The sequence below is a fragment of the Podarcis gaigeae genome, assembly GCF_964106915.1.
Source record: "Podarcis gaigeae genome assembly, chromosome: 13".
Lineage (NCBI taxonomy): Eukaryota > Metazoa > Chordata > Lepidosauria > Squamata > Lacertidae > Podarcis > Podarcis gaigeae.
In genome coordinates, this window is record NC_139689.1 from 32,243,886 (window position 1) to 32,271,502 (window position 27,617).

At 46.1% G+C, this 27,617-nt stretch overlaps 1 protein-coding gene across 6 annotated transcripts in view; it reads left to right on the plus strand.

The window, feature by feature from the left end:
• LOC310829783 (signal transducer and activator of transcription 5B) overlaps window positions 1–22,504 on the plus strand; it is a 66,864-nt gene extending 44,360 nt beyond the window's left edge. For 5 of the 6 annotated variants that reach the window (XM_083708701.1, XM_083708698.1, XM_083708699.1 and 2 more), the window contains 16 exons: window positions 3,746–3,883; window positions 5,581–5,737; window positions 5,910–5,999; window positions 6,206–6,380; window positions 7,167–7,297; window positions 7,399–7,550; window positions 9,519–9,674; window positions 10,385–10,564; window positions 11,796–11,883; window positions 12,361–12,783; window positions 13,271–13,365; window positions 13,479–13,609; window positions 15,571–15,726; window positions 16,944–16,995; window positions 18,043–18,150; window positions 18,887–22,504. In XM_083708701.1, the coding sequence (XP_083564827.1) occupies window positions 3,756–3,883; window positions 5,581–5,737; window positions 5,910–5,999; window positions 6,206–6,380; window positions 7,167–7,297; window positions 7,399–7,550; window positions 9,519–9,674; window positions 10,385–10,564; window positions 11,796–11,883; window positions 12,361–12,783; window positions 13,271–13,365; window positions 13,479–13,609; window positions 15,571–15,726; window positions 16,944–16,995; window positions 18,043–18,150; window positions 18,887–19,013 (2,349 nt within the window). In that variant the 5' untranslated portion in view covers window positions 3,746–3,755 and the 3' untranslated portion in view covers window positions 19,014–22,504. Of the gene's footprint in view, window positions 1–3,745; window positions 3,888–5,580; window positions 5,738–5,909; window positions 6,000–6,205; window positions 6,381–7,166; window positions 7,298–7,398; window positions 7,551–9,518; window positions 9,675–10,384; window positions 10,565–11,795; window positions 11,884–12,360; window positions 12,784–13,270; window positions 13,366–13,478; window positions 13,610–15,570; window positions 15,727–16,943; window positions 16,996–18,042; window positions 18,151–18,886 lie in introns of all 6 variants that reach the window. The other variant, XM_083708703.1, reaches the window with a different exon arrangement.
• Window positions 22,505–27,617: the final 5,113 nt, after the last annotated feature.

A 27,617-nucleotide genomic window follows, 5' to 3' on the forward strand; every position in this document is an offset into this window, starting at 1 on the left:
CACTGCTCTGGTTTACCAGAAGCGGCTTAGTCCTGCTGGCCACATGACCCGGAAGCTGTACGCTGGCTCCCTTGGCCAATAAAGGGATATGAGCACCGCAACCCTAGAGTCGGCCACGACTGGACCTAATGGTCAGGGGTCCCTTTACCTTTACCTTTATACGGACCATAGCTCAGTGGTAGAGCATTATCTTTTCATTTGAAAGGCCTTGGGTTCAATCCCCAGCATCTCCCGGCGGGGCTTGGAAAGTCCCTTGTCTGAAACCCTTGACAGCCCCTGCTGGTCGGTGTAGGCTTGACTGAGCCAGTTGGATCAGTGGTCTGACATTGTGTAAGGCAGTGTTCTGTGTTCATTCATTCTCTAGGTGGAGCTGGTGGGGGGACAAGGCAGAGCAGCTTGACACAAGTGGCTCCGCAACCTCTCCACACTTTCTTCCTTCACATGTCCTTCAAACGCCCAAATTAAGCTCTTGTGGCAACGAATTCCATTAAAGTTGATTATGAGTTTCATGAAGGAGTACTTCTTTTTCAATCCAATCGATCAATGTCAAGATGACATCCCAAGTGTTAGAGAGAAAGAGATTTTCCTCCATCTGTTCCCCACCCCCAGCGTTTAGAATTTTGTAAACCTCTTATAATGTCATTGCTAAACTACACTAGTATTAATCAGCTTTAAACTCGTATGGATTTTTTTATTTATTTGTACTTGTTCACAATATTGCAAGGGCACAAACCCAATTCTCCTTCATGCCGGATTGCACATAGGTCTCCCTCTGCCCAGACCTGCTGGCCTCTGCCTGTGGGAGCGATGCCAGTGCACACAGCTCCCGCTTCCTCCTGTTGAACATGGCGAGAAGGTATAGAAGGACTGTCATCAGGACTCCCGCAGCTAGCAGAGGGACCCAGGATGGGTTGTTGCAGTGAGGGGCTGAGCTCAATGGTTCTACAGCCATCATGTGATGGCACTGGGCCCAATTCAGGCCCAGTCACTGCACCAGGTCCAGGCAGCTGCAGTGATTTGCCTGTCCACTTCCCCACATATCTTCCACCCCAGCTGGTGTGTGCGGAAGGCTGCAAATGCAGAGGTGACTCAGCCACTCTGTTAAGCCATGCTGAGCAGCCTCTGGGGTTTGCATAAGAAGAAGCACTGCTGAATCCAGCCGGTGGCCCATCTAGCCCTGCACTTTGTTCTCGTAGTGCCTAGCCTGCTGCCACTGGGAAACCTTGCAAACAGGACTGGAGCACCAGGTCACTCTCACATCCTAGAGTTTTCTGCAAACTGGTATTCAGAAGCATTACTGCCTCCAGAACTTGACTTTCTAAGCCACTTCGCGAAGGCTCCTTGCTTTGAAAAGTGAGGTATACGTACCCTGAATGAGGAAACGCAACGAGAGAACTATAATTGGTCTCCTGCTGTACGGGGTTCTTTTTGCTAAATGCAACCACAGTGGGGGTGGTAATTTGGTTGGGAAAGTTTTTCCATTCCATAGAATGAACAGTGGGCAAAAATAACAACTTGGCGAGGGTGGTGGTTTAGATCAATAAATGGTGAAAGGAAAGCTTAACGCGTATCCTTGCCCAATCATATTAGCAGGCTCTCCATGCCTGCATTTATTAAAAACCACACAGGTGTTCCCATTAAGAGATTGCTCATGTGTGAATCTCCGAATAAAAAGTGCTGTTTGTCCTTCAGTTGCCTTCCTACCCACCCACCCCAAGCTAAAAAGCCTTGAAACGCTTCATTTGCTGCCCACTAGCTCAGGGGTCCTCAGTCTAGCCAAGGGCCATACTGGGACATCTAAAAATCTGTTACAAGCACCGCAAAGTGCTCATTTCATAGAATAAAAGTTGGTGATGAACCCCCCCCCCAAACAGGATAAACACATACATCCCATATCAATAGAAAACAGACCAAACAAAGCAGGCAGACAAACAAAGCAAAAAATAAATCCTTAATTAAGAGTAAACTTAAAATTGAGCAGGACTGGGGTCATTGGCAAGCAACATGGGGGTGTCTGATAGTGCTGTAGTGCCCACAAGTCCCACACTGGGGATCCCAGCACTGGGTTCTACATCTCAATGTTCCTTGTTTCCTGAGTGCTGGAGAAAGAAGAATATTCCCATTGTTGGCATTACAATGACAATGCCACCAGTCAGGCAGACACTTCTGCCTCAAGCAAATTCAGTGGGTTCCTCTGGGGCCACACAAAGAAAAAAGTGCTTAGAGAGTGGTGATTCTGGCCCATGAGCCCATTCTAAGAGAAGGTGCCCTTACTGTTCTTTTAGATGTCAATAGAGATTTTTAAAAACACAAATCCAGGTGAATGCAAACCGCCAGCTTCATTTGCCTTAGCTTCAGAGTTCGGCCCTGGAATATGTAAAGTCGTAACCAACAAAGTGCCTATGTATGAGTATAGTCATACACACATATACCACTTGCCCCATTGAGGAGCCGCAATAACTTTCCACAGATCTCAAATTAGGGAGAAGGAATTTTCACACCAGAGGCCTCATAGCTTCAAAGTAGCCTTGATTCCTGCATTGCAGGGGGTTGGACTAGATGATCCTCAGCATGCTTTCCAACTCTATGACCTCTGACACACTTTGTTTTCAGAATTTGAGCGAGCCATTCACTTTTTGAGGAAGTTATTTCTCCCCCTCTGGTTTCCCTCTGCAGCTCTCTCCAAACTTGCAAGCAGTGGGTGTTTCCACTTCCTTTCCACCAGTTTTCAATGGCGGAAGGATTTCCCCAGCAAAACATGTTAAGAAACACCAGCAATTAATCTTTTCTGGCTGAAAAAAACTAATTCATGGCCCTTGTCAGATATTTCCCGGCCCCCCTCATTGCCAGTGCTCAGTATGGGGCGATGTGAAGTAATAATAAAGGAAGGTGTATCTGGTATGTGCAAAGTGCTTTTAATCACCACAGCCTGCTTCCTCCCCTTAGGCACAACCTAATTCTACATCCTGACCTACCTCGCAGTCACCTGCCATATGCTACTGGACAGTACCTCCTAGCTTCAACGATCTACCCACTGAGGGCCAAGCTACACATTACACTGTTCAAAAGTGGGCTTTATGCTGCTGCTTTTACTTGGGAAGAAGTGCATTTGAAGTGTTGGGCCCTGATCAGGAGATGTGCAGGCAGCTGGTTTTCTGCCATAAAGTCATGTCTCCTGGCTGCTATTTGTGCCCAGAGGTGGTGTTTGGAAGTTTGAGCCTCAGGAGACGTAAGTACGGCTTCTGGCCAGGCTTGTGTCCCAGCACTTTATACTGTGTTGAGGTCCTTTGTTGCACTGATCCCAGTAAACCTGGTAGGAGGAGAATAGTTTATAATTCCCATTTTACAGATAAGGAAGGAGGCAGGAAGGTCTTGTTTCCCAAGCCACTTTATAAGATTGCTCATTTTAAGCCTGGAATTTCATTGCTGCAATCCTCTTAATTAAAGCTTGCCCTACTACACCCATACCCTCTCTCATCTCTCCTTAATCCGTCCTTTGGAAAGAAGGGTAGAGGATTAAGATACAACAAACAATGCAGTATTTCCAAAAGAATCCAGGTATGTCAAGTGTTTGCTCTTGAGTTATATGTGGAAGACGTCCTTTGTCTGGCTTTGTTACTATAATTGGAAGTTCTCCAGCCACTGGAGATTGGGGTGATTTGAGTATATGCAGCCTTGAGTGTGCATGAGTCAGAAGCTCTATGCATGGTGTCCCCTTCTTTTAACAAGTCTCTCTCCCTGTCAGGTCCTGGGCCATGGCAGTGTGGATTCAAGCGCAGCAACTCCAGGGGGATGCCCTGCGGCAGATGCAGGACCTGTATGGGCAGCACTTTCCCATCGAGGTCCGCCATTACCTTTCGCAGTGGATTGAGAGCCAGCCATGGTAGGTGAGCGCGAGGCCTGGCTGTCCAGGACCATCTTCAGCCTTGCAGAGGAATGTGGTGGGATGGGATACTGGCAAATCCTCTGGTTCATACCACTGGCAGCATGCCTTGGCTTTTCCAGGCCTCATCCATATGCCTCCCGAGCATCCCTGATTCATCCCAACTTATAAAGCACTTACACATTCTTCCTTCAGTTACCAGTTTTTCCTTCTGGATCTGCTTGAAGGAGTATCTCACAGCTTCTGGAGATGGTTGGTGGTACCTACCTAACCAGTAATCGCCACTGGTACCCCTCTTTCAATTTTCCTGTTCTTTTTGGAAGTGTGCCATTGTTGGGCAGTCAGCTTCCTTTCAGAACATTTCTTTACCCTAGAGCAGGCCTTTTGAGTGCCATAGAGCCAGGTCTCTCCAGACATCATTTTCTTGTGCATTCATGGTGCTCATGATAGTTTTTGGGCAGTTGTACACAACCCCGCTTTCTATTACTGTTTGTGCCTCCAACAAAAGTTTTGGTGCAGACATCCTGCTTCGTTTTCCAATCAGTGCATGACCTGTGACCTCTTACTGAAGTCCTGTTATTGTTTAGACCAAAGGTGTTCCAGTTTATTTTATTGTCTTGCTTTTGCAGTTTTGTGGCGGAAAGGTGGCCCTCTAGACAGCAATAACGTGGTAACAGTGGAGAAGCATTAGAGAACAACTAATAAAGCAGAATTATGCGTGGACGGTCCAGTATAAATTCTCCACTGGTGCAGTATTATAGCATCCATGACATATTACAGGACACACACACACACACAGACAAAACACAAACACCCCATGAATTTGGAGGGGCCCTGACTGATAACTGCTACTTCCACCTTGCAATCACAGTTTTCCATAGCATACGGTTTCCTTTCACTGCTTCTGAGTTTTTGTTTCTTCATCCACTTAGCATGTGAACAGACATAGCATTATTTCAGTGGGTGAGACTGCTCCAGAAAGGCGCTTGCCATCTCTGTTCCAACAATTTTCTCTCTATGGATGGAGCTGATTGGCTAGTGTGTGTTGCATCACCAAACCACTTCTTCCCCACCGCAGAGCAGTTCTGCAACTATTTTAAAATGTATTGTGCCTTTTGTTTTAAGTGATGGATATTTCAGATAAACAGATGTACGTGCAGCATTTAAAAATAATAGGTTAAAAAAAAACCCAGACAGTCTGGTGGAAGTATTCAAGGAAGGATAAGACTGATGGCTAAACCAGCATTCAGTTTGATTACATATATGCCATGTACGTTTCAAAGGTGGGAGGATGCTGAGAATGCCTTGCAGGAGGAAAAAAAAACCTTACTGTTCCTTTTTAGTGTTGTATTTTTATATACATTGAATTGGCCTTTTTGTCAGAGTGATAAGTGAAAAAACTTTTAAACGCTTTCAAATCCCTTCCTTTGAATGACACATGAATTTAAATTTAGTTCACTGATTGTAAGAAATCAAGGGGGGTTGTAGGTCTTTAAAATAAATTAACACAATGTACAAAGTCATGGGTTTGTTGCATGACAGAGGATTTCTGTCCTCATTTGAAAGTCTGGAGGTTGTGCAGTTTTCTCCCTCTTACCTTCTAATGTTTTGGATAAGGCAGATAATGGTTGGCAGGTGTGCAGGGGCTGCTCTCTGGGATTGACAAATGTACACCTGGTCTGTACCCCAACTGGTAGGGACTCCATCGACCCGGAAAACCCCCAGGAGGGTGCCAAGGCCACGCAGTTGTTGGAGGGACTGATCCAGGAGCTGCAGAAGAAAGCGGACCACCAAGTGGGCGAGGACGGCTTCCTTCTGAAGATCAAACTGGGCCACTATGCCACCCAGCTGCAGGTGGGTTCTAGTGGCTTGTCTGTCGGTGATGGGAAGGGAGGGCAACAGAGAGAAGCTGCACTCAGGATTCCTCATGGGTGAATGGGCTGTGGAGCTACTAGCTGATCCTCCCGACTAGTTCTACCCCCCAAAATTCAGCCTGTTTGTGTTCTCTCTCTCTCTCTTTTTACAGAATACGTACGAACGCTGCCCTATGGATCTGGTGCTCTGCATCAGACACATCCTTTACCACGAGCAGCGCCTGGTGCGAGAGGCTACAGATGTAAGTAGGATGAAGAGCTGCAACCAATGCTGTTCTACTCAGGGCAGATGAATAACTTAAGTTCATTGTTTTCAAAGGGTGTGCTCTGAGTAGAGCTAAGTTGTGTGTTGCAACTCATAGTCTTGGGAAGGGTGCCTGTTTCCCATGCCCTGGTCTAGCAGTTCTGCTCTGCCTGCAGCAATAACCTTCTCTCCTTTCACCTGTAGAGTCCCTCGCCAGCTAGCAATCTGGCCGATGCCCTGTCTCAGAAGCACCTGCAGATCAACCAGACCTTTGAGGAGCTGCGCCTTGTTACTCAGGACACTGAGAACCAGCTGAAGAGGCTTCAGCAGACGCAGGAGTACTTCATCATCCAGTACCAAGAAAGCCATCGCGTACAAGGTGTGTGTATGTGGAAGAGGAGGCAAGTAGCAGGTCACTCTGCAAGCTGAAGGAAGGAGTGTAACATGCTCTACATGCAGAATGTCCCAGGTTCAATCCCTGGCATCTCAAGATATTGTTCTGAAACACAGGAGAACCACCAGTGGTATAAAGGTTGCCAGTCCTGAGCTTAGACGGACCAACAGTCTGACTTGGGATCTTCTTCTTCTTTGACAATCACTCGTAGCTTAGTAAGATTTTCTTCCATGAACACGGTTTTAACAGTGAGTCTGTTAGGGACTGTGGAGGCCAATACTGGATCCACACGTCCTTCCACAGTGGGGACATAGGTTTCCGGGTGGGAGTTGATCATGGTGAGGGTTTGCCAATCGTGCCTTCCTCTAAGCGCATTTCTCCCTTTCATCCTGAGTTTGAGCATCTTCCAAACCCATGATACCTTTGGTAAAGGCTGTTCTCCAATTGGAGCGCTCGTAGGCCACTGTTTCACTGTTGTCTGTGTTTATTCTACATTTTTAAAGATTTGCCTTGAGAGAGTCTTTGAACCTCTTTTTGTTGTCTGCCATCATTACGCTTTCCATTTTTTAAGTTTGGAATAGAGTTGTTGCTTTGGAAGACAATAATTAGGCACCTGCACAAAATGACCCATGTCCCTAGGCTTATCTGTTGAAGCACAGAGCGATAAGCAGCTGAGGAGACAGGGCTGGATTTGAGGCACCCCTGTCTTGCAGGTGGGGATTATGGGGAGACCCAGGAGGGAGCCTAATACTCTCTCCTTTCCCTTCCCAGCCCAGTTTGCTCAGCTAGCCCAGCTAAACCCCCAGGAGCGCATGGCCCGTGAGTCTACTTTGCAGCAGAGGAAGGTATCGCTGGAAGCTTGGCTGACCCGCGAGGCACAGACACTGCAGCAGTATCGTGTGGTGAGCTCTACCATCTCCAGCCCTGGCCAAATTTCCTTCCGTATACACCGGCGTTGCGCTAGGCAACTCCTCTATGCATGTCTCCTCTTCTTCCTTCACAGGAGCTGGCTGAAAAGCACCAGCAGACGCTTTCACTGCTCCGCAAGCAACAAACCATTATCCTGGACGACGAGCTGATTCAGTGGAAGAGGCGGCAACAGTTAGCGGGGAATGGCGGGCCCCCTGAGGGCCCTTTGGATGGCTTGCAGGCTTGGTAGGTGATGGGTGAGGAGGGAACCAGGGTGGTGTTGAGAGGGGGAACGGGGCTTCCCAACTAGTTCTGCACTTAATGAATGGTGATGGGGGGAGGCTTAATGTAAGATGCACGCTTTTTAAGTGTTGGGGGTCCAGTCTTAGGAATGCGAGGTAAAAACTGAGAAGAGAACTTCCTTGTGCTGTGTGCAGAGGGCACTGAGTTACAGTAGAGAAGGCTGTGAGAAGTCTGCATCAGAATAAATCAAAACTCAGTCCCAAGGTAATACAAATCATTTAACATTGAAACCTGAAATATGCAAATTTTAAGTAAGACAAGGCAAAGTGCTATGCTGCCCCCTGACCTTTGCCACCTCTCTGGCATCTTGAGAGTTACCTGACACATGTTTCGAGAAAATCTTTAAAGCCACAAGGGCTGGAAACATACTTTAAAAAAAGAAAAGAAAGGAAAGCTTTCACTGCTCCGCAAGCAGTGAAATTTATATGCTGTAGCTTTTCTGTGCTTCTGCAGAATTGCTGCGTATACACAGCCCTGATCAGAGCCTGAATATGTGCAGCTCTGAGATAAGAGTGGGAGGCTTACAGGTTACATCAGATGGAGTGATTTCAGGCAGAGCAGAACTACTGCATGTGCTATTTAGCAAACCAAGAACTGGATCTAGGGTGAAGGGCATGGCCGATTCTGGAAATGTACGTAGGCAAGCATTGGACTAACTCTCTTTTCCCTTGTGAGACTTTCCCCTCAGTAAGTTGCCCCCCTCCTAATGCCACAGTGGAGGAATTTCAAGAAACGAGGTGGAATATGTAATCCCTTCCCAAGTGGCTCTCTACATACATCAAGCAGATTGCAGCATTAATCTTTTAAAACAACAACAACAACAGTGTTGCAGCACTGGCAGCAGCAACAAAATGCTGCCAGCTGCGCCGCTCTAGATGCCGAATCCGTAATAACTCGAACTTTTACATCCTGATAGTGACAAGAGCTACTACTTACATTGCAAACAAAGCACTTTTTTCAGCTGAACTTGGGAGCTGCTAAATGCAGCCCCTTACTCCCCAAATATTTCTTGGAGAGTTCTGCAAGATTACAACTTCTTCCCCGCTTTGTGTTCAGCATACGTATGAGACAGCAGGTTGAGATCATCTGGAGACATGTTGGTGCTGTTCATATGCTAATGACGTTCATCTTTGTCCTGTTGCATCCTGCACTCTCAGTTTCAGCATAAATGTATTGTTGATATAGCAGTTAGCCTTTACAAGGCCACACAACAACAAAAATCGGAGTCATGTCATATCAAATAAACACCAGAATTAAAATTGCGTACAGTTAATAAAACAATTTGGCATCACAAGTTTATATGGATATCATTTGAAATCCAATACATCATTAGTGCAAAGCTTGCTCAATATGCTACCATAGTTGAAAGCTGGATATGAGTGAACTGGCTGAAACCTAAATCCAGACAAGATTAAATCATTATAGGTGGGGCTGTGACTTTTCACTGGGGAATCTGTTCCCTTCCCAGTGTCATTGGACTGCAACTCCTATCAGCCCCAGACAGCATAGCCAGTGGTCAAGGATGATGGGAGTTGTAGCTGAGCCACAGATTACTTACTTACACACACACACACACACACACACACACACACACACAATCTCAAGTTACTGTAGCACTATGAGTGTTGTTCAACCAAGTCCTACTCTGAGTAGACTTGTGGAAATTAATAAACCTCAGTGAGTCATGTCCATTAACTTCAATGGCTCTACTCTACATAGTGTTGAATACACAATACTCACTTTCAAACTTTTGGGAGCCTGCATGTGCTGAAGTGTCCTAAGCAAAGGCATAGGTAGGATGTATTGACATTGATCTAGACATCATCTGAAAGTGCTATCTGGATTGAGCCTGTCTCACTTCTGGCGTCCTGCCCACCCCCATGCTCCTAAACCAGCTTCTTCTTTCTGTAGGTGTGAGAAGCTAGCTGAGATCATCTGCCAGAACCGCCAGCAAGTGCGCCGTGTTGAACATCTGTGTCAGCAGCTGCCCATTCCAGGGCCCAATGAAGAGATGTTGGCTGACATCAACACCACCGTCACAGACATAATTTCTGCCCTGGTGACTAGGTAATTTGAGCGGTGGTGGGGACATTCTTGCTGAAAGAAGGGAAAATCTTGTGTGGGAGAGTCATCAAGGTGTGGATGGACTTTTGTTTGTTCAGAGATGTTCCATCTAATAATACACAGCAAGATATATTAATTGAAATTTATTAAAAATAGAACGGTACATACACCAAATCATTAGCTGCATAAGCAATATTAGTTCGTTTTAAACACATTTGTAGCCCACCTTTCCACAATAGAGTGCAAGGTAGCTAATGTAAATATATAAACTGTGATTCAGATAAAAAAATAAAAGCATGCTATAAACAAATTTTAAAAATTGAAATAGATTGCAGTGACAACTAAAAATGTAAGCAGCAGCATATATGCATGTATGCAGTTTATACACTCACATAAAAAAATTGCAAGCCAGATAGTTCAAATCAGTGTGAGTTTTCTCTTGTATTTATCGTGTGGGTTCCTCATTTTATTTGCAAAAAATGTATGGTGTTCACTGTGGGCTTGAACTGCAAAGACTTTCCTGTATCATGCAAATGTGCCCTCACTGCTTTCTCCACATCTGGAATTTCGACTTTTTACAACCATGGTGGAAAGAGCATGGACATAAATGAGTAATAGCAGCTAGTTAGTTATGTAAATTATTTCCTTCGCAAGTCCTGGGTTGTTGTTTTTTGCAAATAGTTCCTCCTTCTATTTCTCCCTTCCCTCCACAGTACTTTTATTATTGAAAAGCAGCCTCCCCAGGTGCTGAAGACCCAGACCAAGTTTGCAGCCACAGTGAGGCTGCTGGTTGGTGGAAAGTTAAATGTCCACATGAACCCCCCACAGGTGAAGGCCACCATCATCAGCGAACAGCAGGCCAAAGCCCTCCTGAAGAATGAGAGCACCCGCAAGTATGTGTAACCCTCACACACCTCATGTGGCAGGGACTCTATGAGTGATTTCGCAAGGTTAGGACAGACACTTGTGCTCATCCTAAGCCATGGAGCGCGAAGGATGGGAGCTGTATTTCAGTACATAGTGTAATTTTGTTAAGAAAGTAGAAGAAGTGGAAAATACTAGCAGGGGAGTTAGTAGAGGGAATGTTTTCACTCTTTCCATACAAGAGCGGGGGGGGGGGGGGGATTCTTAGGCCATAGCCCATGCCAGACTTGCTCCATATCCTTGAAAAGTGTTTTTTGCCTGGCTGGAATATGTCATTGTACAGTGGTACCTCTGGTTAATAACTTAATTCGTTCTGGAAGTCTGTTCTTAACCTGAAACTGTTCTTAACCTGAGGTACCACTTTAACTAATGGGGCCTCCTGCTGCTGCCGCCGCACCACCACCATCCAATTTCTTTTCTCATCCTGAAGCAAAGTTCTTAACCCGAGGTACTATTTCTGGGTTAGCAGAGTCTGTAACCTGAAGCGTCTGTAACCTGAGGTACCACTGTACTCTGATAATGCATTTTGCTTGCCTAGAGGGAGGCTAGAGAGGAGAGTATGTGCAGAAACTAGGCAGAATTTGCATTTTTTGCTCTGCCCATTTTTGCATCTGGTCCTGCCCACCACTCCCATGTGGCCCCCAGAACGTTGCCCAGAAGGAAATATGGTCCCTGGGCTGAAGAAAAAAAGGTGTGCAAGGTGTTCAGGAACTAAGAGATGTAAATCTTGACCAGTGTGTGAAATTCATCCTAGCCTTCAGTCCATAGAACTTTAGAAGCGCCCTTGCTGCTATCATGGCTCTTGGGCTCTTATGTGTTGTTTTTCTTCCAATCAAGCAGACTTTTCACATCCTCTACCATTGTGTTGCAAAAGGCTTTCTTCTTGGAAGCTGACATGCTGGCAAACTTTTTTTGTGGCATGGCAGCAGCCTTCCCCCAAGGCTGACAATGAAAGGTCACAAGGCAAAAAGTGACAATTCCATTTAAGCCCGTTCAGAATCCATGTCTACGTTTGCATGCATTCATTTGTAAATTTTAGCCTAATGTTAAAAAATAAATAAATCAAAAGATTTTTGTTGAAGCAATGAAAAGCTATGTCAGCAGGGTCGTACTGGTGCAGAAATGTAGATGGGAAGATATTAAACTGCCTGTGGTGCACTGGCTTATATTCTGCTAACTACCATTGGTTTGTTTTGGCAGTGAGAGCAGCGGCGATATCTTGAACAACTGCTGTGTGATGGAATATCACCAGGCGACTGGTACTCTGAGCGCTCATTTCCGCAACATGGTAAGACAAAGATGCCTGCACTGATTCTCACCCACCCCGCTTTTATTTTTCCTACCAAGGGTCTGTTGTTAATCCTCCTGATTCTGAGAGAGGAAAAATGAGCCATATATGGAGCCAAAAGCCAGGGCCAAGATGGAGCTTTAAATGGGGGAACTCCCTTGTATCTGTCCTCCCTGTCCCTGCTCTCTGGTTTTCAGGCCTTTTGCCAGTGTTATAAAGTGGCCCCGTCCAATTTCCACTTCTGGTGTGACGAGCTTTGGTAAAAATGCCAAAAACTGCATCTGAAACTCTCCAGGTAGACCGAAATACGCTGTGCGTATTTCCCTCCACAAATATGCCTCAATATATGGCATAGCTTTCTCCTACTGCTACCTGCAAGCGATGGCTACCGCTTCTAGGGCCTTGACAGCCTGTGCTCTGTTTTTTCCCACCTCCCCCCGTTACTGTGCTTGCCTCTCCCACGGCACCTTTCCACAGTCCTTGAAGCGGATCAAGCGCTCCGACCGACGCGGCGCCGAGTCAGTGACCGAGGAGAAGTTCACCATCCTCTTTGAATCCCAGTTCAGCGTTGGTGGCAACGAGTTGGTCTTCCAGGTGAAGACGCTGTCCCTGCCTGTGGTGGTGATTGTGCACGGCAGCCAGGACAACAACGCCACAGCCACGGTGCTGTGGGACAACGCTTTCGCAGAGCCGGGCCGTGTGCCCTTCGCCGTGCCCGACAAGGTGATGTGGTCGCAACTGTGCGAGGCCCTCAATATGAAGTTCAAATCGGAGGTCCAGAGCAGCCGAGGTCTCACCAAGGAAAACCTGCTCTTCTTGGCCCAGAAACTGTTCAATAGCAACATGAACCTCTTAGAAGACTACAACAGCATGGCTGTTTCCTGGGCCCAGTTCAACAGGGTAAGGGTGTGTGAGTGTGTGCTCTACAGTCATACCTTGGGAGTCGAACAGAATACGTTCTAGAAGTCCGTTCGACTTCTAAAACGTTCAAAAACCAAATCGCAGCTTCTGTGATGTTTCCTCACTTGCTCTGTGTGTAAACTGGCTTGACTTGGTAACACAGGGCAAGTCATTCTTTCTCTGTCCCTAATCTGTGAAAGGAGCTCATGAGAACCTTTTGGGTGAAAAAATGAGTTGAGATTGCATTGTCTTTTGACAATGAAGTGTTATAGTGACAGCTGATTAGTATATACCAAAGACAAAAGTGTCTCTCAACTGATGGCTAGTTCTCCCCATAACTTGTGATAGTGGCAAGTCTTATAAGGATTTACTTTACTTTATGTAAACCATTAGTTTAGGATCCAAGGACACCTTCCACCTGTTTTACAAGACCCCAGGGTGACTGAGAAACAGGCAGGAATGTTGATCTTTCTTTCTCTTTAACCAGGAGAACCTCCCAGGACGAAATTACACATTCTGGCAGTGGTTTGATGGGGTGATGGAAGTCCTGAAGAAACACTTGAAACCTCACTGGAATGATGGGTGAGATTCCCCCATCCTTTTTGCTGCCTTTACTGGCTTTTACAGGCTGCAATAGCCACATCTTACCTTTTTGTAGTCTGATGTCTCTCTCTCTCTCTCCCCTCTCTCTCCAGGGCAATTCTAGGTTTTGTCAACAAGCAGCAAGCCCACAACCTGCTAATCAACAAGCCAGATGGAACTTTCCTTTTGAGGTTTAGTGACTCTGAGATTGGAGGTATCACAATCGCCTGGAGGTTTGACAACAGTGAGTTCGGTTTTTTGGTAGAAGAAATACTGCATTATGTCCTTGCCTGCTCTGAGAGTATTGAATCAAAAAATCGTTGCAAACAACAGTTAACTGTTTACCATTAACAGCACACTATTATTGTCTCTGGGGTTCTAGGTAACATTGGCTAATATAGCTTTAAGTTTATAGCTGTAGTTTATTGCATTCCATTTGTCATGTTGTGCATTAACTTGGCCCTTCTCCGTCACAATTGCTGGCTTATAATTGCATCTAGTTTCACTTCCTGTCCTGTATGTTCCTATTAGTTGGGTTAGATGTGGCTATGTTATGTGTGAAATCTTATTTACTTTCTTTGCTATTTATATTTTTATTCTGCCGTTCATCGAATTGAGCCAGGGCAGGCTACATAAAATACCACAATTTAAAACAAGATACAATTCATTATAACCACGTGTTAAAACCACAAAACTAAACAAAATCACAAGCACTGCAAAACAAGAGTGCAGCAATTCAGCAGGACGGGGTGGGGAGGAATCCACTCACTTAAAAGCCTGGGTAAAGTGATGCACCTTGACCTCAGATCAAAAACTGTACAACAGTAATGCAAGATGCACCAGGGGGGCATTCCATAACTTGGGGGACACCACAGAAAAGGCTCTCTCACATGCCCAAACCACACAAAGTGGTGTTACTGCTTACAGAGTCTCCCTTGTCAATGTTAGCATCTCAACTGATTGATATTGGAGGAGATGGTTCTTCAGGTATTTGTGGCCCAAGTCATTTTGGGTTTTGTACTTCAATACCAACACCTTAAATTGGGCTTGGTAGGGAGCTGGTAACCATTGTAGGTTCTTTCAAGACTGGTGTAATATGAGTCCGACTAGAAGCTTAGCTGCGGTGTTATACACCACTTGTAGCTTCTGAACCATCATCAAGGGCTGCATCATCAAGGGATGTAGGTGGCACTGTGGTGTAAACCACTGAGCCTGGGGCTTGCCGATTGGAAGGTCGGCGGTTCGAATCCCCGCGACGGGGTGAGCTCCTGTTGTTCAGTGCCAGCTCCTGCCAACCTAGCAGTTCGAAAGCACGTCAAAGTGCAAGTAGATAAATAGGTACCGCTCCAGCGGGAAAGTAAACGGTGTTTCTGTGCATTGCTCTGGTTTCGCCAGAAGCGGCTTAGTCATGCTGGCCACATGACCCGGAAAAACTGTCTGCGGACAAAGGTTGGCTCCTTCGGCCAGTAAAGCGAGATGAGCACCGCAACCCCAGAGTCGTTCGCGACTGGACTTAACTGTCAGGGGTCCTTTACCTTTAGAAGCTTAGCTGCTGTGTTATACACCACTTGTAGCTTCTGAACCATCATCAAGGACTGCACCACATAGAGTGCACTGTAGTAGTCTAATTTGTAAGCTACAAGAGCATGCATCACTGGCTGACTTACCTATATCAGGAAGGCCAGTAGCTGAGGGACCAGGCAGATCTGGAAATAGGCACTCATACCTGATTTGCTGAAGCAGTGATGTTTTGTAGTAGTCATAAATGTGTCTATTTATTTATAAGATTTCTAACCTGCCCTTCACCATAAGGTCCCAGGGCAGCTCACCAAAATATAATACATTTTTTTAAAAAAGATGAAACCATTACAATTATAAGACAAGTGAAATGGTTACAGATAGTATGAAGCAGTATAGAGTCAGCAAAAGAGGAGGTCCCACAGAATAAACTTACATAAAGTGTCACAGGCCAGGGTGAAAAAGTGCCTCTTCAGCATATGGTGAAAGCTATATAGATGCACCTCTGTGGGAAGGGAACTCAGCAAAGAAGCTGCCATACAGAAAGCCCTCTGTCAGGCTTCCTCTCCCTTCAATTCTGCGTAGGTGTTTTGCTTTTATTTGGGGGTTTGTCTCTGTTTCTGGTTGGTCAGCAGAGCTGCTTGTTTTGTTTCCACTGCTGAGTTATGATGCTCTTGGGTCTTACAGCTGATAGAATGTTCTGGAACCTGATGCCCTTCACCACTCGTGACTTCTCCATCCGCACCCTGGCAGACCGTCTCGGGGACCTTCCATACCTCCTCTATGTGTATCCTGACCGTCCCAAGGAAGAGGTCTTCTCCAAATACTACATGCCAGTCCTTTGTAGGTTTTGCAGCACCAAGAGAAAACTGACCTGATCTCTTCAGGCATGGTCTATTCCCACTCTCACATCTAATCACAGACAGACTTCTTCTGCATGCCTCTGGCAAGGGAGCCTAAGCAATGGTTACATTCAGCTGCAAGTCTCTCGTTTTCCCCCGCTCTGGAATTTGTGTGATCTGTGTTGCACTGTTGTATGTGCAACATTTTTTTCTTTAGGGCAGCCTTTCTCAACCTTGGGTCCCCAGATATTGCTGGACTACAAGTACCATCATCCCTGCTAGCTAGGGATGATGGGAGTTGTAGTCCAACAACACCTGGGAGCCTGAGGTTGAGAGAGGCTACTTTAGGGGGATATATAGAAATGACTGTAATGTTTAGCCAGGTACATAGCATAGGTCAGAAATGGCTCTGAGAAGAAGCAAAAGGAAAGGGAGAGGAAAGTGGGTGGCGCTAGACTTAGAGGCTGAGAATATGGAATTGCTGGTGAAAATGATTTATTGGAAAAATGTCTTTGTGATGAATGGGGCTCCAGGAGAGAACAAGGTGTCTTTAAAAAAAACAAAAAACAAAAATTATGTTTGGCAGCTGTTCTTGCAGACAGAATAGCCAAGTTGGCAGAAATTAGAAAAGCTCAAAAACAGATGCTAGGAAGGGGTATAGGTGAGGTTTAATCTTGCCTTCTCCATGAGCCAGAGGGGTTTCCCCTGGTATGCATGACCCAGTGTATGAGAGCCTTTTCATTATATTCCTCCCTGCAAACTGCATTTCCCTTGACTTTGGGATACAAGATGGGTGGCAGCTTAGGGGTAGGGGGTACATTTTCCTTTGTGGCACCTACCTTATGGAATGCTTTTCCAGCTGAAGTCCATCAGGCGCCATCACTATTCAGCTTCAGGCAGCTGATGCAAAATGGTACAATAGTTTTATTTTTTTGCTGTTGCAGTTCTGCATTCTATTTACGCCGCTGGGATTTGTCAAATGAGTTGTATATCAACACATTTCTTTGAGAGCACATTTACTGTTTCTTAGCCACGTTTAGTCTCTTTGGAGAAATAGGCAGGATAGGAAGACAATAAAACAAATAAAGCAAAACAGGAGGAACAGGGAACACCAAATGGTTTCAATTTGTTCATCTATTTGCATAGAGCGGATTGGACAAGATGCTTGCATGCCCTATGTAATAACTCAGTGCCTCCCCCTTTTTTTTTCTTTTGCAGCAAAGACGGGGGATGGGTATGTGAAGCCACTGATCAAGCAAGTTGTGCCAGAGTGAGTACCATGGCTCTTTAAAATCTCTTTTTTAAAAAATGGAAGGAAATGTAAATATTTGGGGTGGGAAGCAGATGTATTCTCTCCTTTGGCTGCCATCTCTCTCTCCTCATTACCCCGCAACCTAGAGTTCTGGTCACTGCCCTATTTCCAAACATGGGTTGATGGCTTCTTCATTCGGATCCGTGTTTTTAGAAGCCTGGAGGGAGCTAAGTATGTCTGGGTCTATATCTTGTCAGCGCTATCCCCAAGGGAAGGAATGGGTAGGAAATGGACATGGTTGAGGACTTGTGGCTTTCTCAGTCAGGGTTGTCTTTCTCTCCACAAACCCCTTCCCACTGCGATGGGCCTTTCCTTTTTAGTTTATTTTCTTGGCAGCTACGTCTGCTCCCTGTTTGACCAGCTTCCAGTTATGATGCGAGGGAGGGATTTTGACTTCTTCAGATACTGACAGTCATGGGGGGGGGTGTCCTTAAAACACAGGGCATAGAAGGCATGCAGGGAACAGGAAACGGAACTCCTGGAATGAATGAATGAATGAATGAATGAATGAATGAATGAATGAATGAATGGCAGTGGGTAGAAGGCAGGAGAGTATAAGCAAATTGGGACAGATATGCCGTTGGTGCTGAGGGGAGGGCGAAGGATTGCTAAAAAAGCAGGATAGAGGCTGGGAAGACTGCTAATACAGAAGTGATCCTCATTTGTCTATACAGTGGTACCTCGGGTTACATACACTTCAGGTTACATACACTTCAGGTTACAGACTCCACTAACCCAGAAATAATACACCGGGTTAAGAACTTTGCTTCAGGATGAGAACAGAAATTGCGTGGCAGCGTCAGCAGGAGGCCCCATTAGCTAAAGTGGTGCTTCAGGTTAAGAACAGTTTCAGGTTAAGAACGGACCTCTGGAACGAATTAAGTACGTAACCAGAGGTACCACTGTATCAAGTGCCCCTTTGGTGGATTTAGGTGCCCAGTGCAATGGGCAAAAGGTCCCTTGGGCATATGAGATGATTACCAATGCGGACTCCATCTGTTGCAGGTTTGCCACTACATCTGGAGACTCTACAGCTGGAGGGCCTACCTACATGGATCAAGCTTCCTCCCCAGCTGTCTGCCATCAGTCCCTGTACAACACTTATCCAACAAAGTAAGTAAGGCTGGGTGGGTGGGATATTCGGGAGGGGGCTCTCCATTGCAAGTGGGTTCTGCTTCATGGCCCTTCACCCTGCTCTTCAGCAAACCTGTTATTATTCAGCGTTGTATTTAATAACTTGCTTGGTAACTATGGGCAACCGGAAATTCCATACAGGAGAGTGAGTGGGCCGGCAGGTTTCTCTGTTCTTCCTCTCCCAGGCCACTTGGTTTCTATACTGACAACAGAGGAAGGAAAGCCTGTCCCTCAAATCTGTCCCTCCTTCACCAGTAGAGGGCATTAAAAAACCACACACAAAAAAAACACCAGGCTGCTAAGAGGCTAATTGCTAGCCACGAAAGAAGAGGATTCTCCGTCTCCTTGGCCAACATAGAAACATGGGTTACTAGCCTCTTACCAAACCAGTAAAATAAAATAAAAATGCAGGCTGGTAATTTTTGTTGGCTTATTTACAGGGCAGCTGCCATTGATGTAAGTTCTGCATAATCTTCTGTTTAAACCCAAGTTAACTCTTCTGGCTTCCTCCAAACAAGCCAGAGGACTGTAATTTTCTGAGGGTGTTGAAAAGTTGGCTTGAAAACCACAGCTCCATCACAAATAGTTCCCCGCCTTTTCAGAAGCGGAGAAGCTTCTCTCCCAACCCGTCTACACACACACACACACACACACACAAACACACCTTACACCTGCAGCCCACCTGACCTATACTCCTCCTTTCTCTCCATCTCAGCCCCGACTCCGTGCTGGACCCAGAAGCGGACTATGACCTGGATGACTCGATGGACGTGGCGCGGCATGTGGAAGAGCTGCTGAGGCGCCCCATGGACAGCCAGTGGATTTCGCACGCCCAGTCATGACCATGCCGCCTCCCTTGGAGAGACTGTGTAGAGACTGTGAAAAATGGGGGGTGCTGCCGTTAGGGAGTACAGCTGCTGTGTGTGTGTGTGTTTGGAGGGGGGGTGCATTTCCTCACCCCGTAGTGAGGGCAAGCCTGCCCTGCACTGACTGGGGTGTGGGGGCTGTGCCTGAGAGGCAGTGGACCTTGTCTCTCCCCTTTCGCACGTGCAAAAGGCAGTGGAGTGTATCGCTTGGCTTTCCCATCTGCTCGGCTTTTCTCGGGCCTTCTGCTTTGGCGCACTGCCTCCTTCTGCCAAGCTGCCATATGATTTGCGTTGGGGATCATTCCCTCCCCTCCTCCCAGGATTCCACACACTGCCACGTCCTTTGCCAAGGAAACATTGGGCTGAGCTGTGGAAGAGAGTAGGCCTTATTTGAAGTATTTGTCTTTTGTAATCTTTTTATGTGTCTGACATTTCTTTTCTCGGCTGCTCCCGGGATAAACGGGTGTGTGCGTGCACCTGCCTGCCTCTGACCTGTGTTTCCCGGGTGCACACGTGTGTGGGCAGCAGCATTCTGTGCAAGAGACCCTGACTCAGTGGGAGCGCTGCTTCTATTCAGACCCCTTTGTAGTAGCCCACTCTTACCAGGTCCCCCTGGGTTGATAGAACCCTCTGGAGTCACTCTGTCGCCTCAACCCAACGCCATTCTTTTTGCCTTGTCGCAAGATAGTCGCTTACCTCTTGGCTCCTGCATCATCTAGTACCTTTTGGCTTTTGATGTGTCCGACATTCTGCTCCCAGGTATCACAAGTTCAGCAGATGGCTGAGGGGTGGTGATGGTGTTCTTAAATAAGTTGCAAGCGAAAGTGCAGGAATTAGAATCAGAAACAGTGTTTCCCCTGTTAGGATTAGGGGTGGCACGGGAAGAAGGCCCCTGGATTTCATTGCTGAGTTCCAAGGGGGAAAAGGGATGCCTTGAGTGGAGATTTCTAGATGCATGGACAAAGCCTGCCCAATCTCTTCCTCTTTTCTTCTGATCCCTCAGCCTCCCACCCTCTCATTTGGCTGAACAACTGGGAAGAACAGCTCCCTCCAAACGTTATTTTTTTTACTAACCGGTAAAGCTCAGACTAGCTTCAACACCGAAGTTATAGCTTTCTCACATACGTATCTGTGGAACAGGTAATTTGTTAGGAGGAAGGATTCAGTCTCCGATCTAACAGCTACCATATTTTTCCTGGCATCGACAAAACAAGTGTACAGTGAGAGGTTGTCCTGTTCACTTTTTAAAATCCAGACTTCCCTTTGGGGTGACACAGCTCTTGAATGGTGCTCAAATGGTTAGAATACATCTCCCATCAACAGCAGGCAAATGGAAAAGCCAAATCTTATTCAAGCTCCCGGGGATACAGCCTAAGATTGCTGTGAGGACTCTGCTAAAGAATTTTAAAGACTGCTTATATTAAAAGCTGAAAAGTACAGGTGTGTGTGTGTGTTTCCACCATTTTCAAGTGGTAGGATCAGCTAGCGTTAACAGCTGCCTTACACCAGCTCAGCCTATTCGTCAATCTAGCACAGTATCGGCAGCTCTGATTGGCAGCAGCTCTCAGGGTCTCCAGCAGAAGATTCTCCCATTAAAGGCCAGGGATTGAATCTGCAACTTGGTACAAGTTGTGCATGTGCTCTGCCACCAAGTTATGGACTGACCCTGATCAGATTCCAAATTCCAGAAACCATTTTGAAATCTTTTGAATTGTAGTGTGTGGATATGGGGCTGGGGGGGGATATACCCTAATGTGCATACTGGAAGGGGAAACATTGGATGGGTAGGGGAAGATAGAAGACTCCTTTTGCACCCGTTCTGAAAACCTGGACTTTTGTTGAACCTTCTGCTCAGTAGCCCTTCCAGAGAGGAGAGGTGCGGAACCTACCTCCTGTGGCAGATTAAGGGTTTTATCAGTGTGGGAGACTGGCAGTTCTCAATCAACCCATGGGGCTTATCCATTAGGAAGTTCTGTGGAAAACTTGCCCAATGGATGATTCTCCCTATTGGTCAGTGTGGGAGATGGGGTGCAATGTAAGTTTTCTACACTGAGACACAATCATGTCCTGGGCCTGACGCATTTCTTGGACATAGGGAAGAGTTGCCGCTTAGCGGTAGAGCAGATTCTGTGCTGCAGGTCCAACTTCCTTGCGTCTTCAGGTGAAGACAACCCCACACACCCACTTGAAACCCTGACAAGCTACTGCCAATCTGTGTAGATGTTAATGAGCTAGATGAACCCAATGGTCTATGATTTGGAATAAATAAGCTTTCTGTGTTCCTAAATTGTACGTGACGCAAAGCAAGGTATCACGTTTAAGGTGACAATGCTTATGTGAAATGAATACATACGCTTTAAAATCCTTGTAATAGACTGATGGCTGGCAAAAAAAAGTTACAGGAGCTTTGTATGTCAATCCAGCTTCAGGTTGGAACGTAAACAGTGATCAACAGTCTAGCACAGAACAGGGTTGTGATAACTTCCTGTTTCTCTTTCCCTTTGCACAGGGCACTGTGATCCACTAGGCAGTTATCCTGTGGGGATTGTACAGGAGAGCACAGTGTTTCCATTCATTTCCGTGGAAACTGCACACAAATTCCTGGTGGATTGTGCCTGTCCCATTTTCTCTAGTGAGGCCAGGCCTGTCCAAGCAACAACTGCAAATGTTACTAGTATTTTTGGGGTGGGGTGGGGGAAAGCACCCTAAAAAACACAACTATTGCACTATTTTAAATAGTTATTTTGCCAAAACTATGAAGAGTTTTGATGGAAAATATATATAAAAATATTTTTTTCTGCTAATATATCACTCTGAAAAGTGAAGTCATAGGAGCAACTGATTTTTATTATTATTATTATTAAATTTGGGGGAAACGGGAGAACTCAAGGGATATAGATTTAAATGCCTTTTAGGTTTTATTTGGAACAAAAGACACTTTTTATGTGGAAAATACATATTTTGATGAAATATTAATGTTTTGAAAGATGTTCTCTAGCCCTGTGCTACTAATAAAGTGTTGTCTGCAATTTTGCAGGGGAATTAATGGGCAGTGTGTGTTTTTTGGTTAACAATGGCCACTATGGTCAGGGGAGTAAGGTTTGTGAGTGCGTTGGGAGCTTTTACCATTTTAACAGCGAGTAGATGGAAGAAATCTCTCAGTTTTAGGGAACGGAGAACAAGAACCTTGGGGGTTTGATGGCACAGGGATATAGAGTGGGCTGTCGGTTGCTTCTGTCTTTATCGCCCAACGCTTGGACATGGGAGTAGGGTGGAGCCAGTGAAGTTAATTGCACAAGAAAGGAAATCTCTGGAAAGGGCTAAAATGTAAGGTATTTTATTAAGACCAGCTGATTCCTAGGTTTTAGTTTGTTTGTTTTTTTGAATCATTAGCAAGGCATCTATGAATTTCAAAAAGTGCTAGAGGCTGATTCAAATAAATGTACTTGTCTTTTATGTGTTGAAAAGGAGACTGGTCATTGTGTCTTCATCCCAGTTTATTTTGCTACCACCTTTAACCTTTTGAACTGGGAGCACAAAGTTAATCTTAACTGATCTGCATAGTGCTTCCTGACTATTCATTTTAAGGCTCTCCCATACTCCCATGCCTCCTTACCACTGACTGATGATGATGTAGTGCCTCTGTTGGGGGGACATGCCTTGCTCCTTCTGTCCACTTTTGGTCCCCACCCTTCACTCAGCTCTCACCTGTGGCTCCTAGAAGCTGTCAGCACACAGCAGCTTCTTGTATTCAACAAAACACAAAAGGTGTGGGAGGATACAATGAACAAACAAATCCAATCCGGCTAGCAATCAGTGTGGAAGGGGAGACGGGTATCTAAAAGCAGTTGAGGTGGATGATGGCATTTACCCAGGAAACCTCCAAAGTAACCAAATCACGTTGCTCCTTACAGGTACTCCCTGACACCCTGCTTTCCCTTGCCCCATGCAAGTGAATGGGAGAAGATGATGTAAAACACACTCAAGGACATAGGAAGCTGCTTTATGCTTGGTCAGACCTGTGGTCCACCTAGCTCAGTATTGACACCGAAGACGGCAAACAGCTCTCCAGTGTTTCAGGTAGAGGACGTTCCCAGCCCTACTTGGAGATGCCAGAGATTGACCCAGGAAACATGCTTGCAAAGCAGATGCTCTCCCACAGAGCCATGCCCATCCCTGGCCCTAATGATCTGCAGTGAGGCAGTTATGCCTGCCTTCTCCTTGAGGACGAGTAGCTGAGTCCCTCTCGATTTTTTTCCAACCCAGGCAGCTTCCTATCATCTCAACTGAGCTGGTCCTGGCCCTACTTGCATATGTCGGTGAGAGTGTTGGATCACTCCAAGGAAAGGAGTAATCTATGGGAAGGATCTTGCAAGCTTTGCGACTCCACTTAATAAGGCAAAGTGGCAGGTGATGGTAAAACTCACTCATTCACTGACCCCCACTGCCTGGGTTTACTTGGACAAATAGTTTGCCCTATGACCGTATAAGGCAGCTTATCTCCGACAGAAGACAATTGGTTCCAAAAAATAGCGGTGCTGTCAGGGCAAGCCTTTGGAAGCAGAGGTCCATGGCCTTACTCAGCAGAAAGGGCCTAAGCGTAGCAGAGCTGTCTTACTGCATTTTGGAATAAGCGGGATTATGTATGCCATCAAAAGCACCCTCATCTCCAAGACCATTTAAGTCACAAGTTATACAACTGCAAAACAAACAAGGGCCCATACATATCACATATCTTGGCTTAATGTAGATTGTGAACCCCTTGTGCCTCCTTTAGTTCCCCCATTCACCGATGGGGCGTTCTCCAACTACTGCTGTTTCACACTTTCTCCTCCCTGAATAGAGAGATTCCCTGTGCTTTGAAAACATGAATGAGAGCTACATTAGTTGAATCTCTGGATTTCCAGTTAGGAACGAAGCAGTAAGTCCTCCTCAAAAGATCAACAGATGCAAAAGTGGGATTGCGTATGACTGCCCTGTTAGCATTGTGAAAACAAATAATCATGAAGGCACTATGATAAGGGTACATGGAGGGCCCTATTCCCACTCCATCCTGGACACTTTGCTGTTACCTGTTCTGGATTAAGCACAACACGGCCACCAGAGGGTGCTCAGAAATTGAGTTTTTTCAACTTGGAAAAGGTGAATGTGGCCAAATTGCAACTAGGCTCTTACATTCAGAAGGGATATTTCCATCCAGTTCCACTGTTCTGTGCATAGGAGCTAACTTCTAGGGGCCAAGGGGGCTTCGCCCCCCCCATTAACATATTTGAGTGGGCTGCCCCCCCTAAGTTGATGGGCATTGCCATTCAAATGGTGTGTGTTCTCAATGGGCTCAGTTATGTGGTGCAGGGCTTACCTGGTCCCCCCAGCATTTGTATTCAAGTTGGCACCCCTGATTCTGTGTGAGTAAAAAGCCCACATTAAGCCCCATCTGAAATCGCCCACTGGAGAGTGTAAAGTATGCCTGCATACTCGGAAAAGAGGTTAGGATGGATTTGCAGGTAGGCCTCCAAATCACGAATCTGACCCCTTACAAGGAAAAGCCAACTCTGGCCCTTTGGCAGGATTCTACCCATCCATTACCCCTTTGTTCAACAGCTGTGGAACAGAGCAATTCAACAGATGGAAGTTTCCACATCACTGCAGGGGAAAGGCTTGTCTGTTCAACTGTCTCCTGCAGCTGTTTAAGATAGGGGTGGGAACCTGTGGCCCGCCATGTGTTGCTGGACTACAACTCCCATCATTCCTGGCCAAGCTGGCTGGGGCTGATGGGGTTTAGAGTCCCACAAAGTCTGGAGGGCCACACCTGGATTAAAGCACAGGAAATGTGCCCTGGGTGGGGAGTGTTAATCCTCTTTAATCTATTTGCCTAGGAACTTTGGGGGAGGGACATCTCCCAATAAACATAACTTCCCAACCTATTCCCCCACTCTTTCCTTCTCGCACAGCATTCATTTCGCTTTCTTATCATTTGAATGCATCCATCAGTGTTGCACAGAAGCAGGGCCACCCGCAGCATTGTTTTGAGAGATCTGATCCTGTGCATATAGAAGCTACAATCAGCCTATGGCTTTATATGGCTCAATTCCCAAACTTGACTCACATTCACACCAGACATCTAAAGCAGTATCATACCACTTTATAACAGTCATGGCCTCCCCCAAATAGTAGTTTCTTAAGGGTGCGGGCCTACAATTTCCAGTACCCTTACCAACTACAGTTCCCAAGATTCTCCTTGACCGTATAAGAGTGCTTGAAACATATGGTGTGGGTGTGACTTCACTTTTCAACTTTAAGGCTGATCCAGAGAATGTATCTGAAGCAATGAGACAGAGCTCTGGGAAAGCACAGTGCCTTTTCTCTGCACAACGGAACCATAACCTGACCCCAGAGGCGTGGGAGTGTGGGGACTTTTCAGCTCAAAGTCTGTGGCTTTCAGGCTGATCTGAGACTTGGAACTTCTCCTTTTAGTACTGCCCGTTCCAAAATGCTTCTTAAATTGACTGGGTTCTGCTTTGGTTTAGGAGAAATAGGAACGATTGTGTATCTGCGTGTGTGTTTAAAAGATGAAGCACAAGGAAGCGGGATTATCTCTTTTGCTTTGTGGCTACGAATGAATCTCCTTTAATCCCCATTAAGAGATTTATGTGTGTGATTGGAGGCCGACTTTCCGTTTTGATTTTCTTTTTTCAAAAAAATATTTTGCAGTACTGTATAACTTTGGTTTCTGGCAAAGCCTCTTTGAATATGGAGTCACTTCCATGGCTGGCTGGGACCAGCTGGTTTCCGTGGACACATGCAGGCTTCAAGCGAAGAGGCTAGGCCTTCCTGTGGAGGGAACCTACTGTGGGGACAGCTGCTGCCCAGAGATGGGGAGGACGGGGGCTGCTAGCATTTGGAGCTTAATGCTGGAAGAATCTGAACCAAGGCAGGATCCCCGGTGAAGGAGCACAGTTTCCCTTGTTACAGTCACATGGAAGCTCTGCATTTAAGAAAACCAGAAAGCTAATACTCACTACAGGAAATACACACATTGATAGGAAAGATCCCTGAGGTGGAGATGATCTTGCATCTCAAGAGAAGAGAGCCAAAGTAAGCCTGCTCTCAAGAGATGAATGAAGGAATAGGAAGGAAGCAGGAAGTGAGGAAGCAATCCTGAGAGTATCAAGCTAACACTGAATTAAGGGCCATGCAGGTAAGCACAAGAAAGGCAGTCTAGGAAGCTTGGAGGTACCCTTTCTCGTGCAGACGCATCAGCCTACAGTGCAATCTGAGTTGCGCAAGGACAGCATCCAGTGCTTTAGCTGTTTTCTTCCACTTGACAGCTTCTTCCCTGGCCAAGGTTTCAACTTCTTCCCATGGTGTTGGTTTGGGAATGTCATCTTCCCTTGCAAGGTAATGCTGGCATGCTTCTGGGCAGGCTGAGCATCCTAGTGCAAGCTCTGCTGCCCCTTCCGGCTGTGCATCTTCCTCTGGAACTTCACTCACCTCGCCTCCCAGCATTGGCACAGCCTTTGTTGCCCTCCATGCTGCAAACCAGCACATCTGGTCTACATTTTTTGATAGCCTCTTGCTGAAAGGGCATTCCTTCCAGTTGGTGTGAGCTCTCACTGATTTTCTCCATCTTGGAGTGGAGAACTCAGTATCCCATTGTGTTTTTTGTGTGTAGAGTATCCTGCTAGTGTTCCTTCTAATGCAGAAACATCAACCTATAGGGGAAGCTGAGTTTCATCCTGACACTTCCAACAGGGGCAACCACAGTGCAGCCAGGAATCCTAGATCTGAAAGTGCCTCTCCGTCTAGGTGGGCAGACTTCAGACTTCTCAGATCTAATCTGGGTTGTTGTTGTTTTACAAGAACCTCAAAAATCTACCAAGCAGAGCAAAGGGCAAAAGACATATACGCTGCATACACTCCATACATTTAAAGTGCATTATTATCCACAGGGAATCTTAGGTACCGTAGGTTGCTAAGAATTGTAGCTCTCAGTTGAGTTCTCCATAAATCCCTCTGCAGGGGTCTATATACCTGTATAAAAATCTCTTTTAGATCTTTTATTGTTTAAAAGCTGCACTATCAAATTGCCTATCTGCGCTGAAAAAGTCTGGGTGGGGCTGCAGGGGTATGAGTGGGGCGAGACCTGGCATCACACTTCCTTTATGCCTCTTCCATACCTGGAGGGCTGCCAGCAGTGAAGTATGAGCCCACTTTAAATTATCCTTGATATAGGAAAATTGGGGGTGGTTGGCTTTTGCTGCCCAACTCCCCAAGGGACTGAGTCCCCTAAGTCCATGATCGGTCAGAGATGAATGGATGGAGGCATGGTGCAATGAAAACAAGGCAGATCTTTATTATTCTGTTGCAAGGAGGCAAGAGAGACCCAGAACCAGGAAGAAGCATCTCTTTTAAGGGTTTGCATTTTGGCGTGCAGAAGAAGGAGGACATCCCCTCTACAAACATCACACATAAAATGGGATTACTGTGGCTCAGGCAGACAGAGGTGTGATATGCCTGAGTAATTAGCAAGTTTAAATAGTTCCAGACACAGTTTACACAAAACATTAGCATTTGATAAGA